Genomic DNA, 26,339 nt, shown 5'->3' on the forward strand with positions numbered 1-26,339 from the left:
AATTTTTTATATTTTTAGTAGGGTTTCACCGTGTTAGCCAGGATGGTCTCAATCTCCTGATCTCATGATCCGCCTGCCTCAGCCTCCCAAAGTGCTGGGATTACAGGCATGAGCCACCACGCCCGGTCCATAGCCCTTTTTTTTTTTTTTTTTTTTTTTTTACATTATCATTTATTTATTTATTGCTAACATGAATTCAAAGCAACCATGCATTTTTGTTTTGTGACAGGGTCTCACAATCTCACCTAGGCTGGAGTGCAGTGGTGCAATCTTGGCTCACTGCAGCCTCGACTTCCCAGGCTTAGGTGAGCCTCCTACCTCAGCCTCCCAAGTAGCCGGGACTACAGGTGTGCACCACCACACCCCGCTAATTTTTTGTATTTTTGTGTAGAGACGGGCTTTTGCCATGTTGTCCAGGCTGGTCTCCAACTCCTGGGCTCAAGTGATCCACCTGCCTCGGCCTCCCAAAGTGCTAGGATTATAGTCATGAGCCACCACACCCTGCCATATGCAGTTTTTTTTTTACATTAGAACAAATCAGAAAATCAAGACATAATTGCCATCATCAAATCTTAATCCTTAGAGAAAAACACTTCCACGAGGCTGGCCTGAAGACACTAAGATTCTACCAGTTTTTGAGGTGTTCCATATTTAAGTAGTGTAGGCACTGTGGTTGCTTCCAAGTTTTTTCTGAAGTCATTATTTGGATCTTTCCAATAAGGCTTTTCTTCTACTTGGCAGCAGACGAACACACACCCTTCACTAACGTGCTTCAGCCCCTTTCGTACGACTGGTTCAGCATGCATACAATAGGGGCACCAGCTTTTCCTCCAGCATCCTTAGAACCAATAAAGTAGGTGAAAACGCCATTGTGGCGTTCCACAGCCCAGTTGAACTCCTCAAAGCTTCACCCATTCACCTTCTTGTAGTGTAGTGGGCTATCTGCAGTGTGCCTCATGGCCTATGTTGACTTACCTTACCTGCCTCTATAACCTTGTTTCCTTCCTCTTCCCCATGTTCACTCCACCTTCTTTCTGTTCTAATCATGTGCCAAGCTCATTCCTGCCTTACGGATTTTCCACAGCTGGTCCTTCTTCCTGGAATTTTTGTCCTCCAGAGCTTCCCATGGCTACCACCTTTTCATCATCCTAGTTTCCACTCAAATGCTATTTCCTCAGAGGTTCTCCTGATTGCCCAATATAGGCTGACTTCCCAGTCACTCCCTATCATGTACTTTATTTCTTTATAGCACTAATATCTAAAATTTATGTTATTTTTCTCCTCACCCATTTCTCTTTTGCACACATAAATGTAAGCTCTGTGAGAGTAAGGTCTTGTCTGTTCAGTTCATTAGTGTATTTCTAATACCTGGAACAGTGTCTGGTACATGATAAGCATTTAATTTTTTGTTAAGAAACATAACAATGAACTTTGAAACCAAACTTCAATCTGGTTCATTTCACGGTTACGGAATACGGCCTGAAAGTCTGTTTATTATTATTATTATTTTATTTTATTTTTTTGAGACACAGTCTTGCTCTGCCACCCAGGCTGGAGTGCAGGTGCGCGATCTTGGCTCACTACAGGATTCAAGCAATTCTCCCGAGTAGCTGGGATTACAGGCATGTGCCACCACGCCCAGCTTATTTTTGTATTTTTAGTAGAGATGGGATTTCACCATGTTGGCCAGGCTGATCTCGAACTCCTGACCTCGTGATCTGCCCTCCTTAGCCTTTTAAAGTGCTGGGATTACAGGCGTGAGCCACTGCGCCTGGCCTGTTATTAATTTTTAAAGACAAAGTCTCACTATGTTACCCAGGCTGGACTCGAACTCCTGGGCTCAAGTGATCCTCCCACCTCAGCCTCTAGGGTAGCTGGAACTACCAGAGCATGCCATCAGGCCTGGCTTGAAGGCCTATTTTTATTTATTTTATAGATAGGGTCTCATTCTCTCACCCACACTGCAGCACAGTGGTATAATTACAGCTTACTGGAGCCTTGTATTCCTAGGCTCAAATGATCTTCCCACCTCAGCCTCCCAAGTAGCTGGAACCACACATGCACCACCAACCCTGACTAGTTTTTTTTTTTTTTTTTTTTTTTTGAGATGGAGTCTCACTCTGTCAACCAGCCGGGAGTGCAAGGTCACGATCTCAGCTCACTGCAACCTCTGCCTCCCAGGTTCAAGCGATTCTCCCACCTCAGCCTCCTGAGTAGGTGGGATTACAGGCACATGCCACCATGCCCGGTTAATTTTTGTATTTTTAGTAGAAACAAAGTTTCACTATGTTGGCCAGGCTGGTCTCAATCTCCTGACCTCAACTGCCCGCCTCAGCCTTCCAAAGTGCTGGGATTACAGCCGTGAACCAACATGCCTAGCTGAGTTTTTTATATTTTTAATAGTGACAGGGTTTTTGCCATGTTGCCCAAGCTGGTCTTCAACTCCTGGCCTCAAGGGATCCGCCCACCTCAGCCTCCCAAAGTACTGGGATTACAGGCATGAGCTACTGCACCTGGCCTTGAAGGCATAATTTTAAAACACCCTGTAAGACCTTCCCCAGGTAAGAGCTTTCATTAAAGAGTTTCAAAACAATACAACTCCACTGAAAGAGAGCAAACAATGAACATCAAAATTGCACACAGATTCACAAGACATGTTTTTCAGATCTCTCTCTTAAAAATAAACTTTAGAAATAAAAGAGCAGGCCAGGCACAGTGGCTCACACTTGTAATCTCAGCACTCTGGGAGGCCAAGGCGGGTAGCTCACCTGAGGTCAGGAGTTTCAGACCAGCCTGACTAACATGAAGAAACCTCGCCTCTACTAAAAATACAAAATTAGCCAGGCACGATGGCGCATGCCTGTAATCCAGCTACTCGGGAGGCTGAGGCAGGAGAACTGCTTGAACCCAGGAGGCAGAGGTTGTGGTGAGCCACAATCGCGCCATTGCACTGTAGCCTAGGCAACAAGAGCAAAACTCCATCTCAAACAACAACAAAAGAAATAAAAGAGCACTGGCCAGGCGTGGTGGCTCATGTCTGTAATCCCAGCATTTTGGGAGGCCAAGGTGGGCTGATCACTTGAGGTCAGTAGTTTGTGGTTAGGAGTTCAAGACCAGCCTGGTCAACATGGTAAAACCCCATCTCTACTAAAAATACAAAAATTAGCCAGGCATGGTGGTGCACACCTGTAATCCCAGCTGCTCTGGAGGCTGAGGTAGAAGAATCACTTGAACCTGGGAGGCAGAGGTTGCAGTGGGCTGAGGTCATGCCTCTGCACTCCAGCCTGGGTGACAGAGTGAGATTTCATCTCAAAAAAATAAAATAAAATAAAATAGCATCCTCTGAGAATTAAACCATCAAAAACAAATCATCATAGATAACACTGAGTATTTATCATGTACCAGATTCCATTCTAAGAGTTTTACTAATATCTTGACCTTTGTAACAACACTGAGATCTGATCATCCCCATTTACAGATGTGGAGACTGAGGCATTGACAGATTAACATGTCCAAAGTCACACAGTTAATAACTGACAGAACCAAGATTTCAATCCACACATTCTGAGTCCAGATACCCCACTTTTTTTTTTGAGATGGAGTCTTACTCTGTTGCCCAGGCTGGAATGCAGTGGTGTGATCTTGGCTCACTGCAACCTCTGCCTCCCGGATTCAAGCAATTCTCCTGCCTCAGGCTCCCTAGTAGCTGGGATTACAGGTGTGAGACACCACAACCCGTTAATTTTAATATTGTTGGTAGAGACGGGCTTTCATCATGTTGGCCAGGCTGGTCTCGAACTCCTGACCTTGTGATCCACCCGCCTCGGCCTCCCAAAGTGCTGGGATTACAGGTGTGAGCCACTGGTCTTGGCCCAAATTCCTTACTCTTAATCCCTAAATTTAGCTTTCTCCTAAAGTTTATGAACATGTAGATGTCTAAAAATATCTATAAACACTTAAGACAGGATCGTAATTTATAAAGCAGAAAGGTAATAAATTCTAGTATAACCAGATTAATAAAAATGAACTATTCCAATCAGTAATAATACAGGAGCCATGCACTGTGTTATATTATGTGCCAGGTTCAACATTGTTTTATATACCTATCTGAATTACATTTCCCTATGTCTTTGTGAAGTAACTATTGTTATTCCCACAGAGAAAGATGAAGAAAGTGATGCATAATGAGGGTAAGTAGGCAGGGTCATTCAGCTAGTCCCAGGAGTTGGGGGGACTGCTGCTTGTGCTACCTCCTGATTACTAATTCAGATTCTTCAGTATCTTGATACAGGGAAGAGGTGTCCTGGTTGGCAGGCAGGAGTATCCTAGTCAATGGAAAGTTATATCCTTCCATTGTAAGTTAATGAATTTGGTAAGCGAGAATCAACCCTTGAGCCCAGGCACCTCCTAAAAGCACCTCTGGCCACTGAAAAAGAGTTTCTCAACTGCAATCTTTTATTCAACAAATACTTATTGAGCAGCTACTATGTGCCAGGCCACTGGAAATAAAGCAGAGAATGAGATGGAGAAAGAGCTCACATTCTAGTGGGGGTGGACAAACATGTAACCAAATAAGCAAGACTAGTTTTCAATATGTGAGATGCTATGAAGACAATAAAATAGTATGGTAAATAATGACTGAGGGAGTCAGTAACAGGTCACTATGAGCAGGTGGTATCTGAGCTGAGAGCTGACATAAGGAGCCGGTTATGAGACCCTAGAGAAAGGTACATTAGGCACAAGGATAGACAGTGCAAAGGTCGGAGTGAGATCTGCATGTCAGACAGACTACAGGGTGGCCAGTATGGCTGGAGCAAGGTGAGAGGCAGAAAGTATGATGCAAGATGAGGCTGAGAGCTGGGTATGGGGTTGCAGGCCATAGAAGGGATATGAGTTTTATTATAAGCACAACTGGAAACCCCTGGAGGATTTTAAGCAAGAGAGTAATATGACCAAGCTCTAAATCATTTTGATTCTATCAAGGTACACCCTTCCACATAGAGCTTCCCTCTAATGTAACCTTGTAATCTTGAATTTCAACAGATAGAAACATTTAAAGAGCCAGATAGTAAAACTTGTAACGCCACTCCATCTTGCTTAAGTTATAATCTCTCCTTTACAGAATTTTATAGAATTCTGCCAATCACCATTTCACTTATGTGATCACTGTAATTCATATTCTTGTGAAATGTTAGAATATAATGGTCCACATTTTATGAACAAAATATGAATATCTTCTTTAAGGTCAATAATAGAACCAGGAAAGAAACTGAGAAATCTTTCTTTGTTAAATGTGTTTTGTTGTTGTTGTTTTTTCTTTGTTGTTGTTGTTGTTTTTGAGATGGAGTCTTGCTCTGTCACCCAGGCTGGAGTGCAGTGGCATGATCTCGGCTCACTGCAACCTCTGCCTCCTGGGTTCAAGTGATTCTTCTGCCCCAGCCTCCAGAGTAGCTGGGACTACAGGCATGTGCCACCACGCCTGGCTAATTTTTTGTATTTTTAGTAGAGACACGGTTTCACCATGTTAGCCAGGATAGTCTCGATTTCCTGACCTCATAATCCAGTCGCCTCCTCGGCCTCTCAAAGTGCTGGGATTACAGGCATGAGCCACCGCGCCTGGTCTATTAAACGTGTTTTTAACACAGTCAGCCCAACTTAATTTCTCTGAAAGGAAGAAAAGAAATCAAGAAAAACACAGAAATTTACCTTCTTTCTATCATCTTTCCTGTCAAATGCACACTGCTGCTTGCACTGTTCACAAGAATAGGGTGGTCCATACTTCTTTTCTGAATTTGTGCAGCGCTGGCATTTATTCCCAATAAATGCCGCAATTATGTTGCAATACTGACAAGGTTTGGGCTTAAAGGGGGAAAAAAAAGAGTCAAGTGTTATTTTCATAAAATACCACTGCATTTAAAAAAGCAATAATTCCTACTTTGTAGTTGATTAATCATGGTACAAATGTATTGCCAACTTCATAAATATGCTTTTATATTGACCAAATAAAGCCCAATTCTTTTTCGTTGTTGCTGTTTTTGTTTTTTGAGACGGAGTCTCGCTCTCTTGCCCAGGCTGGAGTGTAGAGGTGCAATCTCAGCTCAGTGCAACCTCTGCCTCCCGGGTTAAAGCAATTCTTCCTGCCTCAGCCTCCGTCCGGAGCAGCTGGGATTACAGGCGCCCGCCACTATGCCTGGCTAATTTCTGTATTATTTCCTAGAGACGGGGTTTCACCATGTTGGCCAGTCTGGTCTAGAACTCCTGACCTCAGGTGATCCGCCTGTGTCAGCCTCCCAATGCGCTGGGATTATAGGCATGAGCCACCACGCCCGGCCATGAAGCCCAATTCTTAACACTATGTGAAGTGTTTTTCTGCACAGGACTATTGATTTTTAAATAAATAAATAAAACAAATAACAAAAACCCATTAGTATGTATGCAGAGACTTCTATGAGACATTCAACAGAACCAGCTCTTTGGAGAAACTAGCAAGGGCTTCCAAATTTCTGAAAAGGCCTCTTTGCTATTATCAGCATATAAACATGTTGGGAGAATGCCTACAAGCACATAACATCCTGAACACTAAAAGAAAAAGAGAATCATTCATCAAAATAACTAGTCAACTATTACCAAACAAAGAGGTCAAAGTTATAAAAATTCATCTTGCTGGGTGCAGTTTGCCTCCCAGCACTTTGGGAGGCTGAGGTGGGTGGATCACTTGAGGTCAGGAGTTCGAGACCAGCCTGACCAACATGGTGAAACCCCATCCCTACTAAAATACCAAAATTAGCCGGGTGTGGTGGCATGTGCCTGTAGTCCCAGCTACTTGGGAGGCTGAGGCAGGAGAATCACTTGAAGCGAGGAGGTGGAGGTTGCAGTGAACTAGATCGCCATTGCACTCCAGCCTGGGTGACAGAGCAAGACCCGGTCACCAAAAAAAAAAAAAAATTTCATCTTTCTCTTTCTCTTTCCATACTGGTCACTGAAGCCTCTCGAGGAAAATTATAATCATAATCCTGGCAGTGTGACTATAAGCACGGAATTCCTTAACAATAAGCATTAGCTAAATGTGAAAGCTGAAATCAGTACCAGATATATTACACATAACTATTTCTTCTAATAAAAATATTGTAAAGACATTAGTAGGCCACAGAAGGTAAGGTTCCACAAGACCCTAGTACTCACTGTTAGGTTTGAAAATATCCTACTTACCGTTCCATACAACTGCACGTTCTGAGCACATTTCTTGCATATTGTATTGGTTTTACTGTTAAGGAAAAAACAGATACAGGCTTTTCTTAGAATATCTGAAAACTGATACCTCCCTTAAGTCCAAGGAATTTGCTCATTGCTAAAGGCCAAGGTGAAATATGGTCTGGATGCTTGGTTAACAGAAGTTTGAGTATCTTTCTAATAACTCTTTTATTTTTATTTAATATCTTTGAGACAGAGTCTCATTCTGTACCCCAGAACGGAGTGCAGTGGTACAATCTGCTCACTATAACCTCTGCCTCCCAGGTTCAAGCGATTCTCATGCCTCAACCTCCCAAGTAGCTGGAATTATAGGTGCGTGCCGCCACACCCAACAAATTTTTGTATTTTTAGTAGAGACACCACACCTAGCCTCTAATAACTCTTTTAATTATTATGTGGCTGGGCATGGTGGCTCACGCCTGTAATCCCAGCACTTTGGGAGGCTGAGGGGGGTTAGATCACCTGAGGTCAGGAGTTCGAGACCAGTCTGGCCAACATGGTGAAACCCCATCTCTATTAAAAATACAAAAATTAGCCAGGCGTGGTGGTGCACGCCTGTAATCTCAGCTACTCAGGAGGCTGAGACAGGAGAATCACTTGAACCCAGGAGGTAGAGTTTGCAGTGAGCTGAGACCGCACCACTGTACTCCAGCCTGGGCAACAAAAGCAAAACTCCATCTCAAAAAAACAAAAAGATTGCCGGGCGCGGTGGCTCACGCCTGTAATCCCAGCACTTTGGGAGGCCGAGGCGGGCGGATCACAAGGTCAGGAGATCGAGACCACGGTGAAACCCCGTCTCTACTAAAAATACAAAAAATTAGCCGGGCGCGGTGGCGGGCGCCTGTAGTCCCAGCTACTCAGGAGGCTGAGGCAGGAGAATGGCGTAAACCCAGGAGGTGGAGCTTGCAGTGAGCCGAGATCGCGCCACTGCACTCCAGCCTGGGCGACAGAGCGAGACTCCGTCTCAAAAAACAAAAACAAACAAACAAACAAACAAAAAAAAAACAAAAAGATTATTATGTGGTTATGGATTTTTTAATCTCAAATAAAGTGAGGCTTTGGCGAAAATGGAGAGTGAGTTATTTCTAATTATGACATCCCCAAGTATCACTAAGTAAAATTATCAGATACAGAGAACACCCTCAAAATATTATACTAAAATGGACTAGCAGGAAAAAAAAAATTCTCCTTAATTCGGATGAATAGTTGGGAAATTTGAAGTGACAAATAAAGTATGTGTGTTTGGAATATAAACTCAGAGATTCTATCTTTGCTAACCTTACTCTGTGTTCTCCTTCATAAGTAAAGGCATATGAAAACACCAGAGGTGGGGAAAAAGACACTATGATCAAATACTTTGTCAATATTTAGGCCAGGCATAGTAGCTCATGTCTGTAATCCCAGTACTTTGGGAGGCCGAAGTAGGTAGATCACCTGAGGTCAGGAGTTCGAGACCAGCCTGGCCAACATGGGGAAACCATGTTGATATTTTTAGTCTTTACTAAAAATTCAAAAAAATTAGCCAAGTGTGGTGGCGTGTGCCTGTAATCCCAGCTACTCAGGGAACTGAGGCAGAAGAATCCCTTGAACCTGGGAGATGGAAGGTGCAGTGAGCCGAGATTGAGCCACTGCACTCTAGCCTGGGCAACAGAGCAAAACTGTTTCTAGAAAAAAAAAAAAAAAATTCTGATTTCTCTAAGAGTTAAGCACTGACAAAAATAAAAATATCCTTTGCCTTGTGAAGATCCAGAGGTCATATTACCTAAATGTATGAATTAATAAAGCTGCCCTGGGGGAAAAATCATCTTCAAATAAAAGTCTAACTCTTCATATGAGGAGGTAAAAATGAATGTCTTATGTATAAGAACAATTTAAACAGTACTCTGGGGCTAAAAACTAATAAATCACATAAAAATCTAAGACCAGGCACAGTGGCTCATGCCTGTAATCCCAGCACTTTAGGAGGCTCAGCCTGGGAGTCCAAGGTTTCAGTGGGCTACAATTTCGCCACTGCACTCCAGCCTGAGTGACAGTGAGACCCTATCTCGGAAAAAAAAAAAAAAAAAGTCTAGTCTATTCTCTGCTTTGTGATCATTTTCCCATACAATTCCTATGAAAGTGACTACAAAGTTAAAATAGACAAAAGAAAAACCTTAAGAGTAAAAAATATTTAAATTAAAAATTATTTTCCAGGGCAATTTTCTGTTACTTTTTTTTTTTTTTTTGAGACGGAGTCTCGCTGTGTCGCCCAGGCTGGAGTGCAGTGGCCGGATCTCAGCTCACTGCAAGCTCTGCCTCCCGGGTTTTTACACCATTCTCCTGCCTCAGCCTCCCGAGTAGCCGGGACTACAGGCGCCCGCCCCCTCGCCCGGCTAGTTTTTTGTATTTTTTAGTAGAGACGGGGTTTCACCGTGTTAGCCAGGATGGTCTCGAACTCCTGACCTCGTGATCCGCCCGTCTCGGCCTCCCAAAGTGCTGGGATTACAGGCTTGAGCCACCGCGCCCGGCCAATTTTCTGTTACTTTTAAAAGACAGTAAAAGAAGTGAAGGACATTCAAAGAAATCTCTAGAAAGAGGATTAGCATCAGTGATTCTGTGATGTTGAATAGCAATTCGATTTACGCCTAGATTTACTACTGAAGGAATGGGGTAGATGCCAATATATACATATGCTCCTAACATGTTAAAAAACATGCAAAGAAAAACTAACTCTAGGCTGGGCGTGGTGACTTATGCCTGTAATCCCAGCACTTTGGGAGGCTAAAGCAGGCAGATCACCTGAGGTCGGGAGTTTGAGACCAGCCTGCTCAACAAGGAGAAACCCCATCTCTACTAAAAATACATAATTAGTTGGGTGTGGTGGCGCATGCCTGTAATCCCAGCTACTTGGGAGGCTGAGGCAGGATAATCACTTGAACCTGGGAGGCAGAGGTTGCAGTGAGCTGAGATGGCGCCATTGCACTCCAGCCTGGGCAACAAGAGCGAAACTCTGTCTCAATAATAACAACTAAAAAAAAAAAAAAGAAAGAAAAAGAAAAAATAACTCTATGATCCATCTTGAATTAATTTGTATGTATAGTTTAAATAAAGGGTCAAAGTTCCTATCTCACCCCACACGTGAATTAACTCAAGATGGACCACAGACCTAAATTTAAGAACTAAAATATAAAGTTTCTAGAGTATATTCTGTATGATTCCACTAACATGAAGTCCTAGAATAGGCAAAACTAATTTATAGTGGGAATGAAAAGTGGAGCAGTGGTTGCCTGGAGGAAGCAAGGGTGTGGGGATTGTCTAGGATGGGGCATGAGAGGACTCTATGGAGTGATAGTAACATTCTGTATTTTGATAGGGTTTGGGGCTACACAGATGTCTACGTTTGTAAAACTTGATATATTTAAGATTTAAGTATGTTAGTATAAGCCAATTTTGCCAAAAAAAAAAAACTGCAAACAAATATTTAACTCTAAATAATGCTGTGCATGCTGAAGTGTTTAAGGATCATGTATACTGATGTCTGCAACTTTAAATACATCGGAAACAAAATGAATTGATATAGTGATGGACAGAGAGATGCACCAGATGGATAGGTGAATATACAGTAAAGTGTATATTATAGAATTTAAGTAGAGGGTATATGGGTGTTCACTAATTCTTTTAACCCTTTTTTTGTTTGAAAACATCCATGATAGGCTGGGTGTGATAGCTCACGCCTGTAATCCCAGCACTTTGGGAGGCTGAGGCAGGCAGACTGGTTGAGCTCAAGAGTTCTAGACCAGCCTGGGCAACATGGCAAGACCCGTCTCTACTAAAGATACAAAAAAAAATAGCCGAGTGTGGTGGTATGCACCCCTGATCCCAGCTATATGGGAGGCTGAGGTGGGAGGATCATTTGAGCCTGGAGAGGGGAGGTTGCAGTGAGCTGAGATCATCTCACTGCACTCCAGCCTAGGTGACAGAGAGAGACCCTGTCTCAAAAAAGAAAAAAAAATCCATGATAAAATCCTGGAGAAGATATTCTAAGAATTGAAATGACTAATTAAAAATAGGCTTCTAGGTCTAATGGATGAATTAACAAATAGACCCCACCCTCCTCAAGGCAGGATCACCTACACTTAAAAAAGTTCCGCAAGGCCGGGCGCGGTGGCTCACGCCTGTAATCCCAGCACTTTGGGAGGCCGAGGCGGGCGGATCACAAGGTCAGGAGATCGAGACCACGGTGAAACCCTGTCTCTACTAAAAATACAAAAAATTAGCCGGGCGCGGTTGTGGGCGCCTGTAGTCCCAGCTACTCGGGAGGCTGAGGCAGGAGAATGGCGTGAACCCGGGAGGCGGAGCTTGCAGTGAGCCGAGATCGCGCCACTGCACTCCAGCCTGGGCGACAGAGCGAGACTCCGTCTCAAAAAAAAAAAAAAAAAAAAAAAAAAAAAGTTCCGCAAAAGTCAAATTTGCTATACCAAAAAATAACTTTGTTGCTATGGAAATGCCCCCTAAAGATGTCTGATCATTCATACCTGCATTTCACACTTTTTTTTGAGACAGAGTCTTGCTCTGTCACCCAGGCTGGAGTGCAGTGGCGCAATCTCAGCTCACTGCAACCTCCACCTCCTGGATTCAAGCAATTCTCCTGCCTCAGCCTCCCGAGTAGCTGGGACTACAGGTGCATGCCACCACGCCCAGCTTATTTTTTTGTATTTTTAGTAGAGACTGGGTTTCATCATGTTAGCCAGGATGGTCTCGATCTCCTGACCTCCTGATCCGCCCGCCTCAGTCTCCCAAAGTGTTGGGATTACAGGCGTGAGCCACCGCACCCGGCCCATTTCACACTTTTAAAAATGAGATTTGTCCAGGCATGGTGGCTCACGCCTGTAATTCCAACATCTTGAGAGGCTAAGGAGGAAGGAATCACTTGGGCCCAGGAGTAAGAGACCAGCCTGGGTAACATGGCAAAATCCTATCTCTACAAAAATTAAAAAATTAGCTGGGCATGGTGGCACACACCTGTGGTCCCAGTTACTTTGTAGGCTGAAGTGAGAGGATCACTTGGGCCTGGGAGGTCCAGGCTGCAGTAAGCCATGATGGCTCCACTGCACTCCAACCTGGCTGGCAGAGAGAGACTCTGTTTCAAACAAAAAAAGAGATTTGCCCAAGGAAAAGTGTAATGGCAAGTGAGTTTCAAATGTGACTAGAGCTAACAAACTCTTATCAGGATTGTCACATTTCCAAAAGTATCTTCTTTGGGCTTATACACTCTTCAATTTCTGTATATGTACATATTGAAACATGAAGCTCATGTTTTAATGTTGTGGGATTGATTTCTTCTTGTCAGAAAGATTATAACCACAATATAAAATGATCAAGGGTCTTAAAAAGAACTTTAAGAATTTAAGCAGGCCGGGCGTGGTGGCTCACGCCTGTAATCCCAGCACTTTGGGAGGCTGAGGCAGGTGGATCATGAGGTCAGGAGTTCAAGACCAACCTGGCCAAGATAGTGAAACCCCATCTCTACTAAAAATACAAAAAAACTAGGCGGGTGTGGTAGAAGGCACCTGTAATCTCAGCTACTCGGGAGACTGGGGCATGAGAATCACTTGAACTTGGGAGGCAGGGGTTGCAGTGAGCCGAGATCACGCCACTGCATTCCAGCCTGGGTGACAGAGCGAGATTCCATCTCAAAAAAAAAAAAAAGTTTTAAGCAATCAATGGATAATAACTAGGAAACAATATATGTATTATATACCCTTCATTGTATATCTCACCCCACACACAAACTAACTCAAGATGGATCACAGACCTAAATATTTAGCAATTGTAGTCTGTATATAATGTGATTGATTACAGATTTGTATGTTACAATGTAACTGATTACAGATCTGTACATGAAATGCAATCAATTATAGATTTTAAAAGGAAAAAAGCCTATTAATAATATCTTTCATGGTCAACAAAACTCTACCTCTCCTGCTGGTACTCAGTCCTGCAGTAGGTGCACTTCACAACAGGGTGTGCAATCCGACATTCCTGAAATGAAATGAGGATATAATTTTAAAAGGCAGTCACAAATGGAAACAGCCTTCAGTAGGAAACCGACCTGGGTACTATTTCTAGCATAGCTACTATGCTTGAGTGAGTCACTTAAACTTTCTGGGCCTTATTTTTCTCCTCTGTAATACTGGCATCACCTCCCTACTGTTGATGTGGGAGTTAAGTAAGAACTTACATGGATTATATGGAACTAGCCATAAATTGTAAAACATATATATGAATAAGCCCCCAGACTGGGAATCAGAAGCCCTGAATTCCAGGCCTGGTTCTTCTGCCACTGTGTGATTTTGAGGTTTACTTGTGAAATGAAAGTGCTGGATTAAAATTATTATTATTTATATATACATAACTTCCTTAAAATCATATATACATATTTTGAGGCCAAAAAGGGCACTCAAGCACTTGCATTCCCTCAGACCTGGTATATAAAGACTGGCAAATGGAAAGTCATGACCATCTGAGGCAAAAGTGACAATTATGAGTTATCCAAATCAGAGACACAAACTCTGGATTATTGGGAATACCCCAATATTGTTCTTCAGACAGTTTAGTGACTTTTTAACTGTTGCCTCACAGCACCTCTAGTCACTTAAAAAGTCAAAGTGGGATGAAGCAACTTAAAAGAAAAAGAAGTTGGACCTTCAGGAGTAAAAACTGAGCAGCAGCTAGTTAGGGAAGACCGAAGACCACCAATTGGATGCTGAGAAGTGATCCCTCGGATCTGTGAGCCAGAATGTGGGGTTTTTAAAAAAATAAAGCCTTGCTGCCTCCGACTCTGAGACTGGCCGAAAAGTGCGGGGCTTAAAGAAAAAAAACAAGCCTTGCTACCTCCGATTCTGTAACTGGTCGAGAAGTGCCCGTGAAGAGCCCGAGTTCGACACACTCCTCCCAGGCAGCACCCAACTTTGGAGTTCAGTCCCAGGAGGGGCAGGAGGTCCCCTCGTCTGTGACCAGGGAGACCGCGGCGGCGGGGGAGGCAGCGCAAAGGCATCCCGAGGGCGACCAGTCAGGGCAAGCAGAGGACCCGCTGTCCCTCCCCCGACCTCACGGGGTCCGAGAACAATCCCCGCGGTTGCTAAGCACCCGGACACGCCGGCCGCGGGAGCGTGGACCCGGCCCAGGCTCCCGCACGTGCCCCTCCGGCCCCCAGCGGGGTGGGTGCGGGTCCTCAGCCTGGCGGGCCTGCCACACCCTGCTCCGGGGACCCCGCCGGGCGTCCCCACAGAATCAGGAGCTCCGGGCCGCGCCTCCTGCGTCCCCAGTTCCCGGCCGCCGCCCCAGCCCGCGCACCTTGCACAGCTGCTGCCCCTGAGACAGCGCCTCGAAGGGGAAGCGCTGGTGGCACTTGGTGCAGGCGTAGAGCGCCGCCATGTCCGGCCCGGGCCGCGTTCACCGACCCGCCGGCCCGGCCCGCCGATTTATCTGACAGTCTGAGGCACAACCCGGCGGCGGCGGCAGGCTGCTGGCTGCGGCAGGCGGGCGGGCGCAGGCGGGTCGGGGCGGACCTGGGCAAGCTGGGGCGGGCTCGGCGACTCTAGACGCCCGCTCACTGGTGGGCTTTGACGTCGATCAAGTGGGAAGGGGCGGAACACGGAGCTTTCGCCCACTCTGATTCGGTCTGGCCTGGAGTACGCCACTGTGACGCTAGAAGCCGCGATTATGTAAAGCGCAGTCACGCGGGGGCGCTGCCTGGAGGGGACAGGCTCCCGGCCTGCCAGACCTCGGAAGAGCTCAGGCTCCGCCCTACTTGCTCGGCGTTCCCGCCCTCGCTCCGCCTCTCCACGGCCTCAGGCGCATCTGCGCTTCTCGCGATACCTTAGGGGATTTGTGATGTTTTGGTTTCCATGGAGCTGCTTTCTGGGAGCACTAGGGGTACAATTGGAACGAAGGCGGCGCACAGTTAACTGGAACTCTGCAGCCGCCCAAGCCCAAAGAAGGTGGGGAGCTTGGGAAAGAAGTTCCCCATAATCGGAGCTGGAGGAGCCCGCCCAGCCTCGCTCAAAGGAGGAGAGGAAACTCTGAGGGACAATTTAGAAGTGTGCCCTCAATTTAAGACCCCTAAATAGGGAACTGTGGGGCTGTGGGCCTTAGGAGAGAAAAGGAGAGCGCCAGAGAGGGCACCCCTATGCTGCGGAAGAGGGACTAAAGAGATGGCAATCCTTCTAGGAGGGATTGGACAGATACTCAGGCGTCAGGTGGCCTGCAGGCCCTGATCAGAGTGGGCCGCAATTGGCCCAGGCCTGCTTCCTACTTTGTTTTCTCCGGTTTCACTCCGAGCTTCTCTCGCAAGCAACCACCTGGTGATTCCTGGCAAGGCCTGGCTTCCGGAAGGCAAGCCACGCCCTCCGGGCTCCTCTGCCTCTCTTTCGCTCCAGCTTGGCAAGTATAGGAGCTGCCCAAGGAATGACAGACTTCTTGTTCTTGAGGCGTTGGCAAAGCTTCCTGCACAGCTGACCTATCCAAGTCCTGCCTTGTAGCTGCTCTTGGGCTTAGGTTGCTATTGGCTCTGCCAACCACCTGTACAGTACTAATTGCAGTTTTACCTCAACGTGCACTTTTTACAATTAAAAGCTGACTTATGGCTATTTTCCTGCCTCAACAAAATTTACTGTCTCTGAACCCACATCTGGCTGCTTCTTTGTAGGTTCCCCCAAAGATGTGCATTAATCATTAGGATCAGAAAGCAAAGGTTCAAAATCACTGTTCCATTACTGACTACATGACCTTAGATCTATCACTGAACTTCTCATGGCCTCATTTTTCTCAATTGTACAATTAGGTCATTGTGAGAATCAAAACCAGTACACGAGTCGGGACGGGATGGCTCACAACTGTAATCCCAGCACTTTGGGAGGCTGAGGCAGGTGGATCACCTGAGGTCAGGAGTTCCAGACCAGCCTGACCAACAAGGTCAAGCTATCTCGACTAAAATACAAAAATTAGCCGGGCATGGTGGCAGGCGCCTGTAGTCCCAGCTACTTGGGAGGCTGAGACAGGAGAGTTGCTTGAACCTGGGAGGCAGAGGTTGCAGTGAGCCAAGATCACGTCACTGAACTCCAGCCTGGGTGACGGGGCAAGACTCCGTCTCAAAAAACAAAAATAAAAAAGACCAGCCTGTGCAACACAGTGGGACCCCATTTCTACAAAAAAAAAAAAAAAAAAAATACTTTTTTTGAAATTAGCTGGGTGTGATGGCACGTGCCTGTGGTTCCAGCTACTCAGTGGCTGAGGCGGGAGGATCCCTTGAGCCTGGGCAGTCGAGGCTGCCCTGAGCCGTGATTGTGCCAGTGCACTCCAGCCTGGGTGAGAGAGTGAGACCCTGTCTCAAAATATATATGCAAATACAAATAAAACATTACATGGAGAAATATGTGGGGAAATTGTTTAATGGGTAAGGGGCTTTTGGAGTGATGAAAATGTTTTGGAACTAGATAGAGGTAATGGTTGTTCAACATGGTGAATATACTTTTTTTCTTTTATTTATTTATTTTTGAGATGGAGTCTGGCTCTGTCGCCCAGGCTGGAGTGCAGTGGCGCAATCCTGGCTCACTGCAACCTCCACCTCCCAGGGGTTCAGGCAATTCTCCTGCCTCAGCCTCCTGAGTAACTGGGATTACAGACATATGCCACCAGGCCTGGATAGTTTTTGTATTTTTAGTAGAGACGGATTTCACCATGTTGACCAGGCTGGTCTTGAACTCCTGACCTCAGGAGTTCCTGGATCAGGTGATCCACCTGCCTCAGCCTCCCAAAGTGCTGGGACTATAGGCATGAGCCACTGTGCCCAGCTTTTTTTTTTTTTTTTTTTTTTTTTTCTTGTGGCGGAGTCTTACTCTGTCACCCAGGCTGGAGTGCAGTAGTGCGATCTCGGCTCACTGCAACTTCCACCTCCTGGGTTCAAGCGATTCTCCTGCCTCAACCTCCTGAGTAGCTGGAATTACAGGCATGCACCACCATGGCCGGCTAATTTTTGTATTCATAGTAGAGACGATTTTTGCCATGTTGGCCAGGCTGGTCTCGAACTCCTGACCTCAAGTAGTCTGCCCGCCTTGGCCTCCCAAAATCTGGGATTACAGGCATGAGCCACCACGCCCAGCCTCAGCATGGTGAATATACTAACTATCACTGAATTGTTCACTTTAAAATGCTCAATTTTATGTTATGTGAATTTCATTTCAAATTATTATTATCATTACTTTTTGAGAGAGGGTCTCACTCTTGCCCAGGATGGAGTGCAAAGGCTCAATCTCAACTCACTGCAGCCTCAACATCCCAGGGCTCAGGTGATCCTCCAGCCTCAGCTTTCCAAGAAGCTGGGACTACAGGCGCACAGCACCAAGTTCTTCATGGCAAGCTAATTTTTTTTTTTTTTTTTTTTTTTGAGACTGAGTCTCACTCTGTTGCCCAGACTGGAGTGCAGTGGCGCAATCTCGGCTCACTGCAACCTCTGCCTCCCAGGTTCAAGTGATTCTCCTGCCTCAGCCTCCTGAGTAGCTGGAATTACAGGCGTGCACCACCACGCCCAGCTAATTTTTGTATTTTTAGTAGAGATGGGGCTTCACCATATTGACCAGTGTGGTCTTGAACTCCTGACCTCATGATCTGCCTGCCTCGGCCTCCCAAAGTGCTAAGATTACAGGCGTGAGCTGCCGCGCCCGGCCAATTTTTGTATTTTTTATGGAGGCGAGGTTTCACTGTGTTGTTCAGGCTGCTCTCCAACTCCTGGGCTCAAGTGATCTTTCCACCTCAGCCTCCCAAAGTCCTAGGATTACAGCTGTGATCCACTGCGTCTGGCCTCAAATTACTTTTTTTAAAAACAGAATGGCCGGTTGCGGTGGCTCACACCTGTAATCCCAGCACTTTGGGAGGCCGAGGCGGGTGGATTATGAGGTCAGGAGATCGAGACCATCCTGGCTAACACAGTGAAACCCCCATCTCTACTAAAGAATACAAAAAATTATCCGGGCGTAGTGGCGAGCGCCTATAGTCCCAGCCACTCGGGAGGCTGAGGCAGGAGAATGGTGTGAACCTAGGGGGCAGAGGCTGCAGTGAGCTGAGATTGCGCCACTGCACTCCAGCCTGGGGGACAGAGCAAGACTCCATCTCAAAAAAAAAAAAAAAAAAAAAAAAAAAAAAACAGAATGTAAGCCACTCGGTGTGGTGGCTCACGCCTGTAATCCCAGCACTTTGAAAGGCCAAGGGGGACAGATCACTTGAGGTCAGGAGTTCGAGACCAGCCTGGCCAATATGGTGAAACCCTGTCTCTACTAAAAATACAGAAAATAGCTGGGCATCGTGGTGAGTGCCTGTTATCCCAGCTACTTGGGAGACTGGGGCAGGAGAATCGCTTGAACCCGGGAGGTGGAAGTTGCAGTGAGCTGATACTGTGCCACACTGCATTCCAGCCTAGGCAACAGGGTGAGACTCTGCCACAAAAAAAAAAAAAAAAAAAAGAGAGAGAAGAAGTAAAGAAAAAAAGAAAAATGCAAGCTCAGAGCCAGACTGCCTGACTTTGAATCCCAGCTCTACTACTTAGAAGTTGTATGACTGAGCACATTGAAAACGAAACAAACAAGAAACAGTACATGGAACTTGGCACACTAGTATATGTTAGTACTAGAAGAAAAAAAACTGCATTTCTTCTAGAGAGATGTTGGTGAACTGAATCGTGTAAACACAGCCTCCCTTTTCACACACAAGCCCTACAGTGGGGTAAGAGCCTCTCTTTGTTCCCGCTGTCTTCAATTCTGATCTCCACTCTATTACCAGTTTTACAATTACCTATTGGTTTTCATCAGACTATGGGCCATCATATCAGGGTCATCTCTATAACCCCTTCACTCAGTGCAAGGCTAATTGATCCGTTCATTAAACAAATATTTATTTTTTATTTAATTAATTTATTTATTTATTCATTTTTTTGAGAGGGAGTTTTGCTCTTGTTGCGTGATCTTGGCTCACTGCAACCTCTGCCTCCTGGGTTCAAGCGATTCTCCTGCCTCAGCCTCCCAAGTAGCTGGGATTACAGACCTGTGCCACCACGCCTGGCTAATTTTCATACTTTTAGTAGAAAAATGGTTTGGATTTTTGTAGAGACTGGGGTTTCACCATGTTGGCCAGGCTGGTCTCGAACTCCTGACCTCAGGTGAGCCGCCCACTTCAGCCTCCCAAAGTGCTGGGATTACAGGCATGAGCCACTGTGCCCAGCCTATTTATTTTTTTGAGACAGAATCTCCCTCTGTTCCCCAGGCTGGAGCTCAGTGACGTGAACTCTGGCTCACTGCAACCTCCACCTCTCGGGTTCAAGCGATTCTCATGCCTCAGTCTCCTAAGTAACTGAGATTACAGACCTGTGCCACCATACCTGGCTAATTTTTGTATTTTTAGTAGAAACATGGCTTGGCCATGTTGGCCAGGCTGGTCTCGAACTCCTGAGCTCAAGTGATCTGCCCCTGTCAGCCTCCCAAAGTGCTGGGATTATAGGCCTCAAGCATCCTCCAGCCTTGGCCTCCCAAAGCACTGGGATTACAGGGGAACCTGGCCATATCATGCCTCCTTTTTTTTTTTTTTTTTTTTTTAAGACAGGGTCTGGCTCTATCGTTCAGGCTGGAGTGTGCCCATTCAATCAACAAATCTTTATAGAGCATTTGTGCCAGGCTCTGGCTTAAGCATTGGGGATACACCGGTATATAAAAAAGACGTGAGGGCTGGGCACAGTGGCTCAAGCCTGTAATACCGACACTTTGGGAGGCTGAGGCAGAAGGATCGCTTGAGCCCAGGAGTTTGAGAGCAGCCTGGGCAACGTGCCAAAACCCTGTCTCTACAAAGAAAAAAAAATTAGGGGCCGGGCGCGGTGGCTCAAGCCTGTAATCCCAGCACTTTGGGAGGCCGAGGCGGGCGGATCACAAGGTCAGGAGATCGAGACCACAGTGAAACCCCGTCTCTACTAAAAATACAAAAAATTAGCCGGGCGCGGTGGCGGGTGCCTGTAGTCCCAGCTACTCAGGAGGCTGAGGCAGGAGAATGGCGGGAACCCGGGAGGCGGAGCTTGCAGTGAGCCGAGATCGCGCCACTGCACTCCAGCCTGGGCAACAGCGTGAGACTCCATCTCAAAAAAAGAAAAAAAAAATTAGGTGGTTGTGGTGGCGTGGGACTGTGGTCCCAGCTACTCAGAAAACTGAGGTGGGAGAATGGCTTGAACCAGGGGGGTGGTTACAGTGAGCTGAGATCATGCCACTGTATTCTAGCTTGAACTACAGAGACAGACCTAGTCTAAAAAAAAAAAAAAAAAGGCATGATATGGCCAGGCATGGTGGCTCACCTGCAATCCAGTGTTTTGGGAGGCCGAAGTTGGAGGATTGCTGAGGCCAGGAGTTTGAAACCTGCCTGGGCAACATAGCGAGACCTTGTCTCTATCACTTGGTGCACACCTATAGTCTTAGCTACTCAAAAGGCTGAGGCGGGAGAATCACTTGAGCCCAGGAGTTAGAGGCTGCAGTGGCACCACTGCACTCCAGCCTCAGCAACAGAATGAGACCCTGCCTCATTAAAAGAAAGAGAGAGAGAGAGAGAGAGGAAGAAGAAGAAGGAGAAGGAGAAGAAGAAGAAGAGGAGGAGGAGGAAGAGGAGGAGGAGGAAGGGAGAAGAGAAGAGAAGGAAAAGAAAAGAAAAGAGAAGAAAAGAAAAAGGCATGATCCCAGCCCTTGTGAAGCCAACAATGTAATGGCAAAGACAGCCAAGAAGCGAGGACTGTGATTTAAAAGATGCACCACAGGGACAGACAATGCTATAAGGCAGGGGGACTCATTTAGATAGAGCCGGTCAGGGAAAAAGCTCTCAGAGAAGATGCCAAGACCTGAAGGTCAAGAAGGACTTAGCCATGTGACTTAGCCAAGAATGTTCTGGGCAGAGGAGAAGGGGAAGACTTTGAGATGGAATAGAACATGGCATGTTCAAGAAATGGAGAAGAGGCCAGTATAACTGAGGGTGGGTGAAAACATCACCAGGGACAGCAGGGCCAAATGTGCAGAGCTGGTAAACCCTGCCATGGATATGGAGTTTGGTCAAAGTACAATGGGAAAGAAGCCAGTGACAGTTTTTAAGCACGCAAGTAACATGATTGGGTTTTTTGTTTGTTTGTTTTAAGCTTTTTTTTCTTTCAGAGATGGGGTTTCTCCCTGTTGTCCAGGCTGCTCTTGAACTTCTGGGCTCAAGTGATCCTCCCACCTCAGCCTCCCAAAGTGCTGAGATGTACAGGTGTGAGCTACCATGCCCAGTCTGGATTTATATGTTTAAGATTTCTTTGACTGCTAAGAGGAGAAAAGACAGCAGGGGGCCAGAGTAAAGACAGCGAGATCATTTAGGAGGTTATTGCAGGCATCTAAATGAGAGGTGATGGTTAAAAGTTTGCAGTGGAAAGAAGTGAACAGATTCAACCTATATTTTGGAGGTAGAATCAACAGGACTTAAGGGTGGATTGAACTTGGGAGGTGGTAAGGGAAAGGAAGAAATTATGGTCAACGTGTTCAGCTATGTGTATGGTGGTAGTATTTCCAGCGAAAGAGAAGACTAGAAGGATGGGTTTCAGAGACAAAACCAAGAGTTTTGTTCTGACATGTTAAATTCTAGATGCCTGTGGGGTATCTGGGGGAGACATCACGTAAGCAGCAGGCTCTATTCTGTATATCTCTTAGAGGTGAGTTCTAGGATGAAGATACAGTTTTGTGGGGAATGTCAGCAGGTATGTGGTATTTAAATCCCTGGGACTGGATAATAGTATCTTGGAAGCCCAGAGAGAGAAGAGACAATGCCTCTTCTTCTTCTTCTTCTTTTTTCTTTTTTTTTTTTAAGACAGAGTCTCACTCTATTGCCCAGGCTGGAATGCAATGGCATGATCTCGGTTCACTGCAACCTCCGCTTCCCAGGTTCAAGCAATTCTCCTGCCTCAGCCTCTCGAATAACTGGGACTACAGGCGTGCGCCACCACGCCCAGCCAATTTTGTTGTATTTTTAGTAGAGACAGGGTTTCATCATATTGGTCAGGCTGGTCTCAAACTCCTGACTTCATGATCCTTCCCCCTCGACCTCCCAAAGTATCGGGATTACAGGCGTGAGCCACCATGCCTGGCTGAAATAAAACTTTTAAAAAAATAAATTTAATTTCTAATTTATTTATTCAATAAACATGTACTGAATATCTACTAAGTATCAGGCACAGTGCTGGGTCCTGGAAGCACAATGATGAAATGACCAAGACCTTGTCCTCCTAAAGCTTCCATTCCTGGATAAGGAGACAGATTATATATGAGCAAATACATATATTTATTTATATAAATATAAATATTTACATATAAATAAGTGTATTTATTTGAAATTGAATAATACAATTTCAGGTGATGCTAAGTTCTGAAAAATAAAGCAGGAAAAAGGAACATAGGATTATGGGAGTGGCTCTGTTTTATTTATTTATTTTTTTACATTCAGGGGATACATGTACAATTTGTTACAAGGGTACATTACATGATGCTGAGGTATGGGCTTCTATTGTCCTGTCACCCATATAGCGAACACAGTACACAATAGGAAGATTTTTAGCCCTCATTCCCCTGTAATCCCAGCACTTTGGGAGGCTGAGGCAGGCAACTTGCTTGAGCTCAGAAGTTCGAGACCAGCCGGGGCAACATGACGAAACTCCATCTCTACCAATAATACAGAAAATTAGCTGGGCATGGTGGCATGTGTGCCTGTAGTCCCAGCTACTCAGGAGGCTGAGGCAGAAGGATGACTTGAGCACAGGAGGTCAAAACTGCAGTGAACCAAGATCACACCACTGCGTTGCGGGTGACAGAGCAAGACCAGCCTGTGGGTGATAGAGCAAGACCTTGTCTCAAAAAAACCCAAAAAACTCTGTACCCATTTAGCAATAACTCTCCTTTCCCCTCTACATCCAGCCTCCAGTCCCTGGTAAGCTCTGTTTTACTTTCTCTATGAATTTGCCTTCCTAGGTGACTGAAATCATGATGTTTGTCTCTTTATGTCTGGGGTACTTGACTTGGCATGTTTTCAAGTTTCATCCATGTCGAAGCATATATCAGAACTTCATTCTTTTTATGACTGAATAATATTCCATTGTATGTATAAACAGTTTGTTTATCTTTTAATCTGTTGACGGACACTTGGATTGGTCCCACCTGTCTTAGTCTGTTTTGCGTTGCTCTAACAAAATACTTGAGACTGGTTAAATACTTGAGACTGGCTAATTTATAAAGAATAAACATTTATTTCTCAAAGTTCTGGAGGCTGAGAAGTCCAAGATCATGGTGCCAGCAGGTTGGGTAGTCTGGTGAGGGCTGCAAAGCAGGGAAGGGGCTAGAAAATATTAGCAATCAGGGGTCAGGGCAACTTTAATTTTTTTTTTTTTTTTTTTTTTTTTTGAGACTGGGTCTCGTTCTGTCACCTGGGCTGGAGTGCAGTGGCACAATCATAGCTCACCGAAGCCTCAAACTCTTGGGCTCAAACAATCTATCTTCCTGCCTCAGCCTCCTGAGTAGCTAAGACTACAAGTGTGTGCCTGGTTGATTTTTGAATTAAATTGTTTTTTGTTGTTGAGTTATAGGAGTTCTTTATATATTCTGAATATTAATCCTTTGGCAGATAAATTATTTGCAAATATTTTCCCCCATTTCGTGAGTTGTCTTTTCATGCTCTTGATAGTGTCCTTTGATGCATAAACATTTTTTATTTTAATTTAGTCTAATTTAATTTTGCTTTTTCCTTGTACTTTTGGTGTTATAATTAAGAAACCATGTCTGGGTGCAGTGGCTCATGCCTGTAATTCCAGTACTTTGGGAGGCCAAGGCGGGCAGATCACCTGAGACCAGGAGTTCGAGACCAGCCTGGCCAACATGGCGAAATCCCGTCTTTACTAAAATTACAAAAATTAGCTGATCGTAGTGACAAGAGCCTGTAATCCCAGGTACTCAGGAGGCTGAGACAGGAGAATCGCTTGAACCCAGGAGGTGGAGGTTGCAGTGAGCAGAAATCATGCCACTGCACTCCAGCCTGGGCGACAGAGTGAGACTCCATTAAAAAAGAAAAAAAAAAAGAAAAAACAAAACAAAACAAAAAACCCATTGCCAAGTCCAAGATTATGAAGATGGGATACATTTTAAGACTAGAACTTACATGGCTGGTGAGGGATTGGATCTGGTACGAGCAGTGAAGAGGAATCAGGGATGCATCCTAGGTTGTTGGCATAAGCAACTGGGTAAACAGTGATAGAATTTACTGAGATGGGAAGAGCAGTAGAGGGACAGATTTGGAAGGGAAAAGCAAGGCTTCTGTTTTGGCCATGAAACTTTTGAAATGACTGTGAGATGAATAGACAGAGATACACGCCTGGGGCGCAGAGCAGCAGTCAGGGCTGGAGGTGTAATTTGGAAGTCATGAACATTTTAGATTGTTTTACAAGCCATGAGATCACCTGGAGAGTGAGTGAAGAGAGAGAAGAGTTTTTCTTAGTCTGTTTTCTGCTGCTATTACAGAATAACACAGATTGAGTAATTTATGAACAATAGAGGCTTATTTGACTCATGGTTATGGAGGCTGGGAAGTCCAAGAGCATGACACCAGCCTCATGAGGGTCATCCACGGCAGAAGATGTCATATAGTGAGAGAGGACAGGAAAGAGAGAAAAAGGGGGCCAAACTGCTGTGACAATGGCAATAAGCCATTGATGAGGGTGAAATCATGATGACCTAATCACCTCTTAAATGACCCACCCCTTAATATCATCACAATTGCTATTAAATTTCAAGCTGAGTTTTGGAGGGGACATTCAAACCAGAATAAGTTTGAGTAAGCTCCTAAACTTGAAACTCCAAACATTAGGAGATTGGGAACCAAGGATGGGGTGGCAGAAGGAGGACTGGTAATCTGACAAATGAGATAGAAGGTATAATCAGTGAGGTAGGAAGAAAACTAGGAGAGCTTTGAGTCTAAGAAGCCAGGTGAAGAAAGTAAATAATTGGCTGTGTTAAAGGTTGCTTAGAGCTTTGGTAGAATAGATGTGTTTGCTGACCTTAGTAAGAGTGGTTTCACTGACCTGGCAGAAAGAAAAGCAGGATTGGAATGGGTTTTAATTTTTGTCTTTAGATAGAATGGGTGTTGTGGGGAGGAGAAAGAGAGAATGAGAAGTGTGGAAGTGGAGCCATTAAGTATAGAGAAAGTTTTAGAGGAATTTTGCTACAAAGGAAAACAGAAAAATGGGGCAGTAGTTGAATGGGGCTGTGAGGGTCAGGGGAAGGTTGGTTGGTTTGTTTTGAGACAGTCTCACTCTGTCACCCAGGTTGGAGTGCAGTGGCATGATCTCGGCTCACTGCAACCTCTGCACTCTGGATTCAATCAATTCTCCTGCCTTAGCCTCACGAGTAGCTGCGATTACAGGTGTGAGCTAGCATGCCTGACTGATTTTTTTTGTGTGTGTTTTTGTTGTTGTTGTTGTTTGTTTTGTTTTTGAGACAGAGTTTCATTCTTGTTGCCCAGGCTGGAGTACAATGGTGCAATCTTGGCTCACCACAACCTCCACCTCCCGGGTTCAAGAAATTCTCCTGCCTCAGCCTCCCAAGTTAGCTGGGATTACAGGCATGTGCTACCACGCCCAGCTAATTTTGTATTTTTAGTAGAGCTGGGGTTTCTTTGTGTTGGTCAGGCCGGTCTCGAACTTCCGACTTCAGGTGATCCGCCCGCCTCGGCCTCCCAAAGTGCTGGGATTACAGGCATGAGCCACTGCGGCAGGCCTTTTTTTGTGTTTTTAGTAGAGACAGGGTTTCACCATGTTGGCCAGGCTGGTCTCAAATTCCTGACCTCAAGTGATCTGCCTGCCTCAGCTTTCCGAAGTGCTGAGATTAAAGGCTTGAGCCACCACACCTGGCCTGTTTTTTTGTTTTTGTTAAGTGGGGGCTATTACAGTAAAGGGGGAAATTGTGCAAGAGAAAGAGGAAAAACTTGTGGGAACGAAATCTTTGATAGGTGAATGGGGATAG

The 26,339-nt window shown here is 45.4% G+C and overlaps 1 protein-coding gene and 1 pseudogene across 2 annotated transcripts in view; both read right to left on the reverse strand.

Moving 5' to 3' along the window:
• FAM76A (family with sequence similarity 76 member A) overlaps nucleotides 1-14,777 on the reverse strand; it is a 38,431-nt gene extending 23,654 nt beyond the window's left edge. For both annotated transcript variants that reach the window (XM_005544258.5, XM_005544257.5), the window contains exons 1-4: nucleotides 14,587-14,777; nucleotides 13,208-13,272; nucleotides 7,210-7,264; nucleotides 5,707-5,859 (exon numbers count right to left, since the gene is read on the reverse strand). In XM_005544258.5, coding sequence (XP_005544315.1) covers nucleotides 5,707-5,859; nucleotides 7,210-7,264; nucleotides 13,208-13,272; nucleotides 14,587-14,667 — 354 coding nt within the window. In that variant the 5' untranslated portion in view covers nucleotides 14,668-14,777. The remainder of the gene's footprint in view (nucleotides 1-5,706; nucleotides 5,860-7,209; nucleotides 7,265-13,207; nucleotides 13,273-14,586) is intronic.
• LOC135966756 (thioredoxin domain-containing protein 17 pseudogene) lies at nucleotides 440-1,093 on the reverse strand (annotated as a pseudogene).
• Nucleotides 14,778-26,339: the final 11,562 nt, after the last annotated feature.

Source organism: Macaca fascicularis, chromosome 1, assembly GCF_037993035.2.
Source record: "Macaca fascicularis isolate 582-1 chromosome 1, T2T-MFA8v1.1".
NCBI lineage: Eukaryota > Metazoa > Chordata > Mammalia > Primates > Cercopithecidae > Macaca > Macaca fascicularis.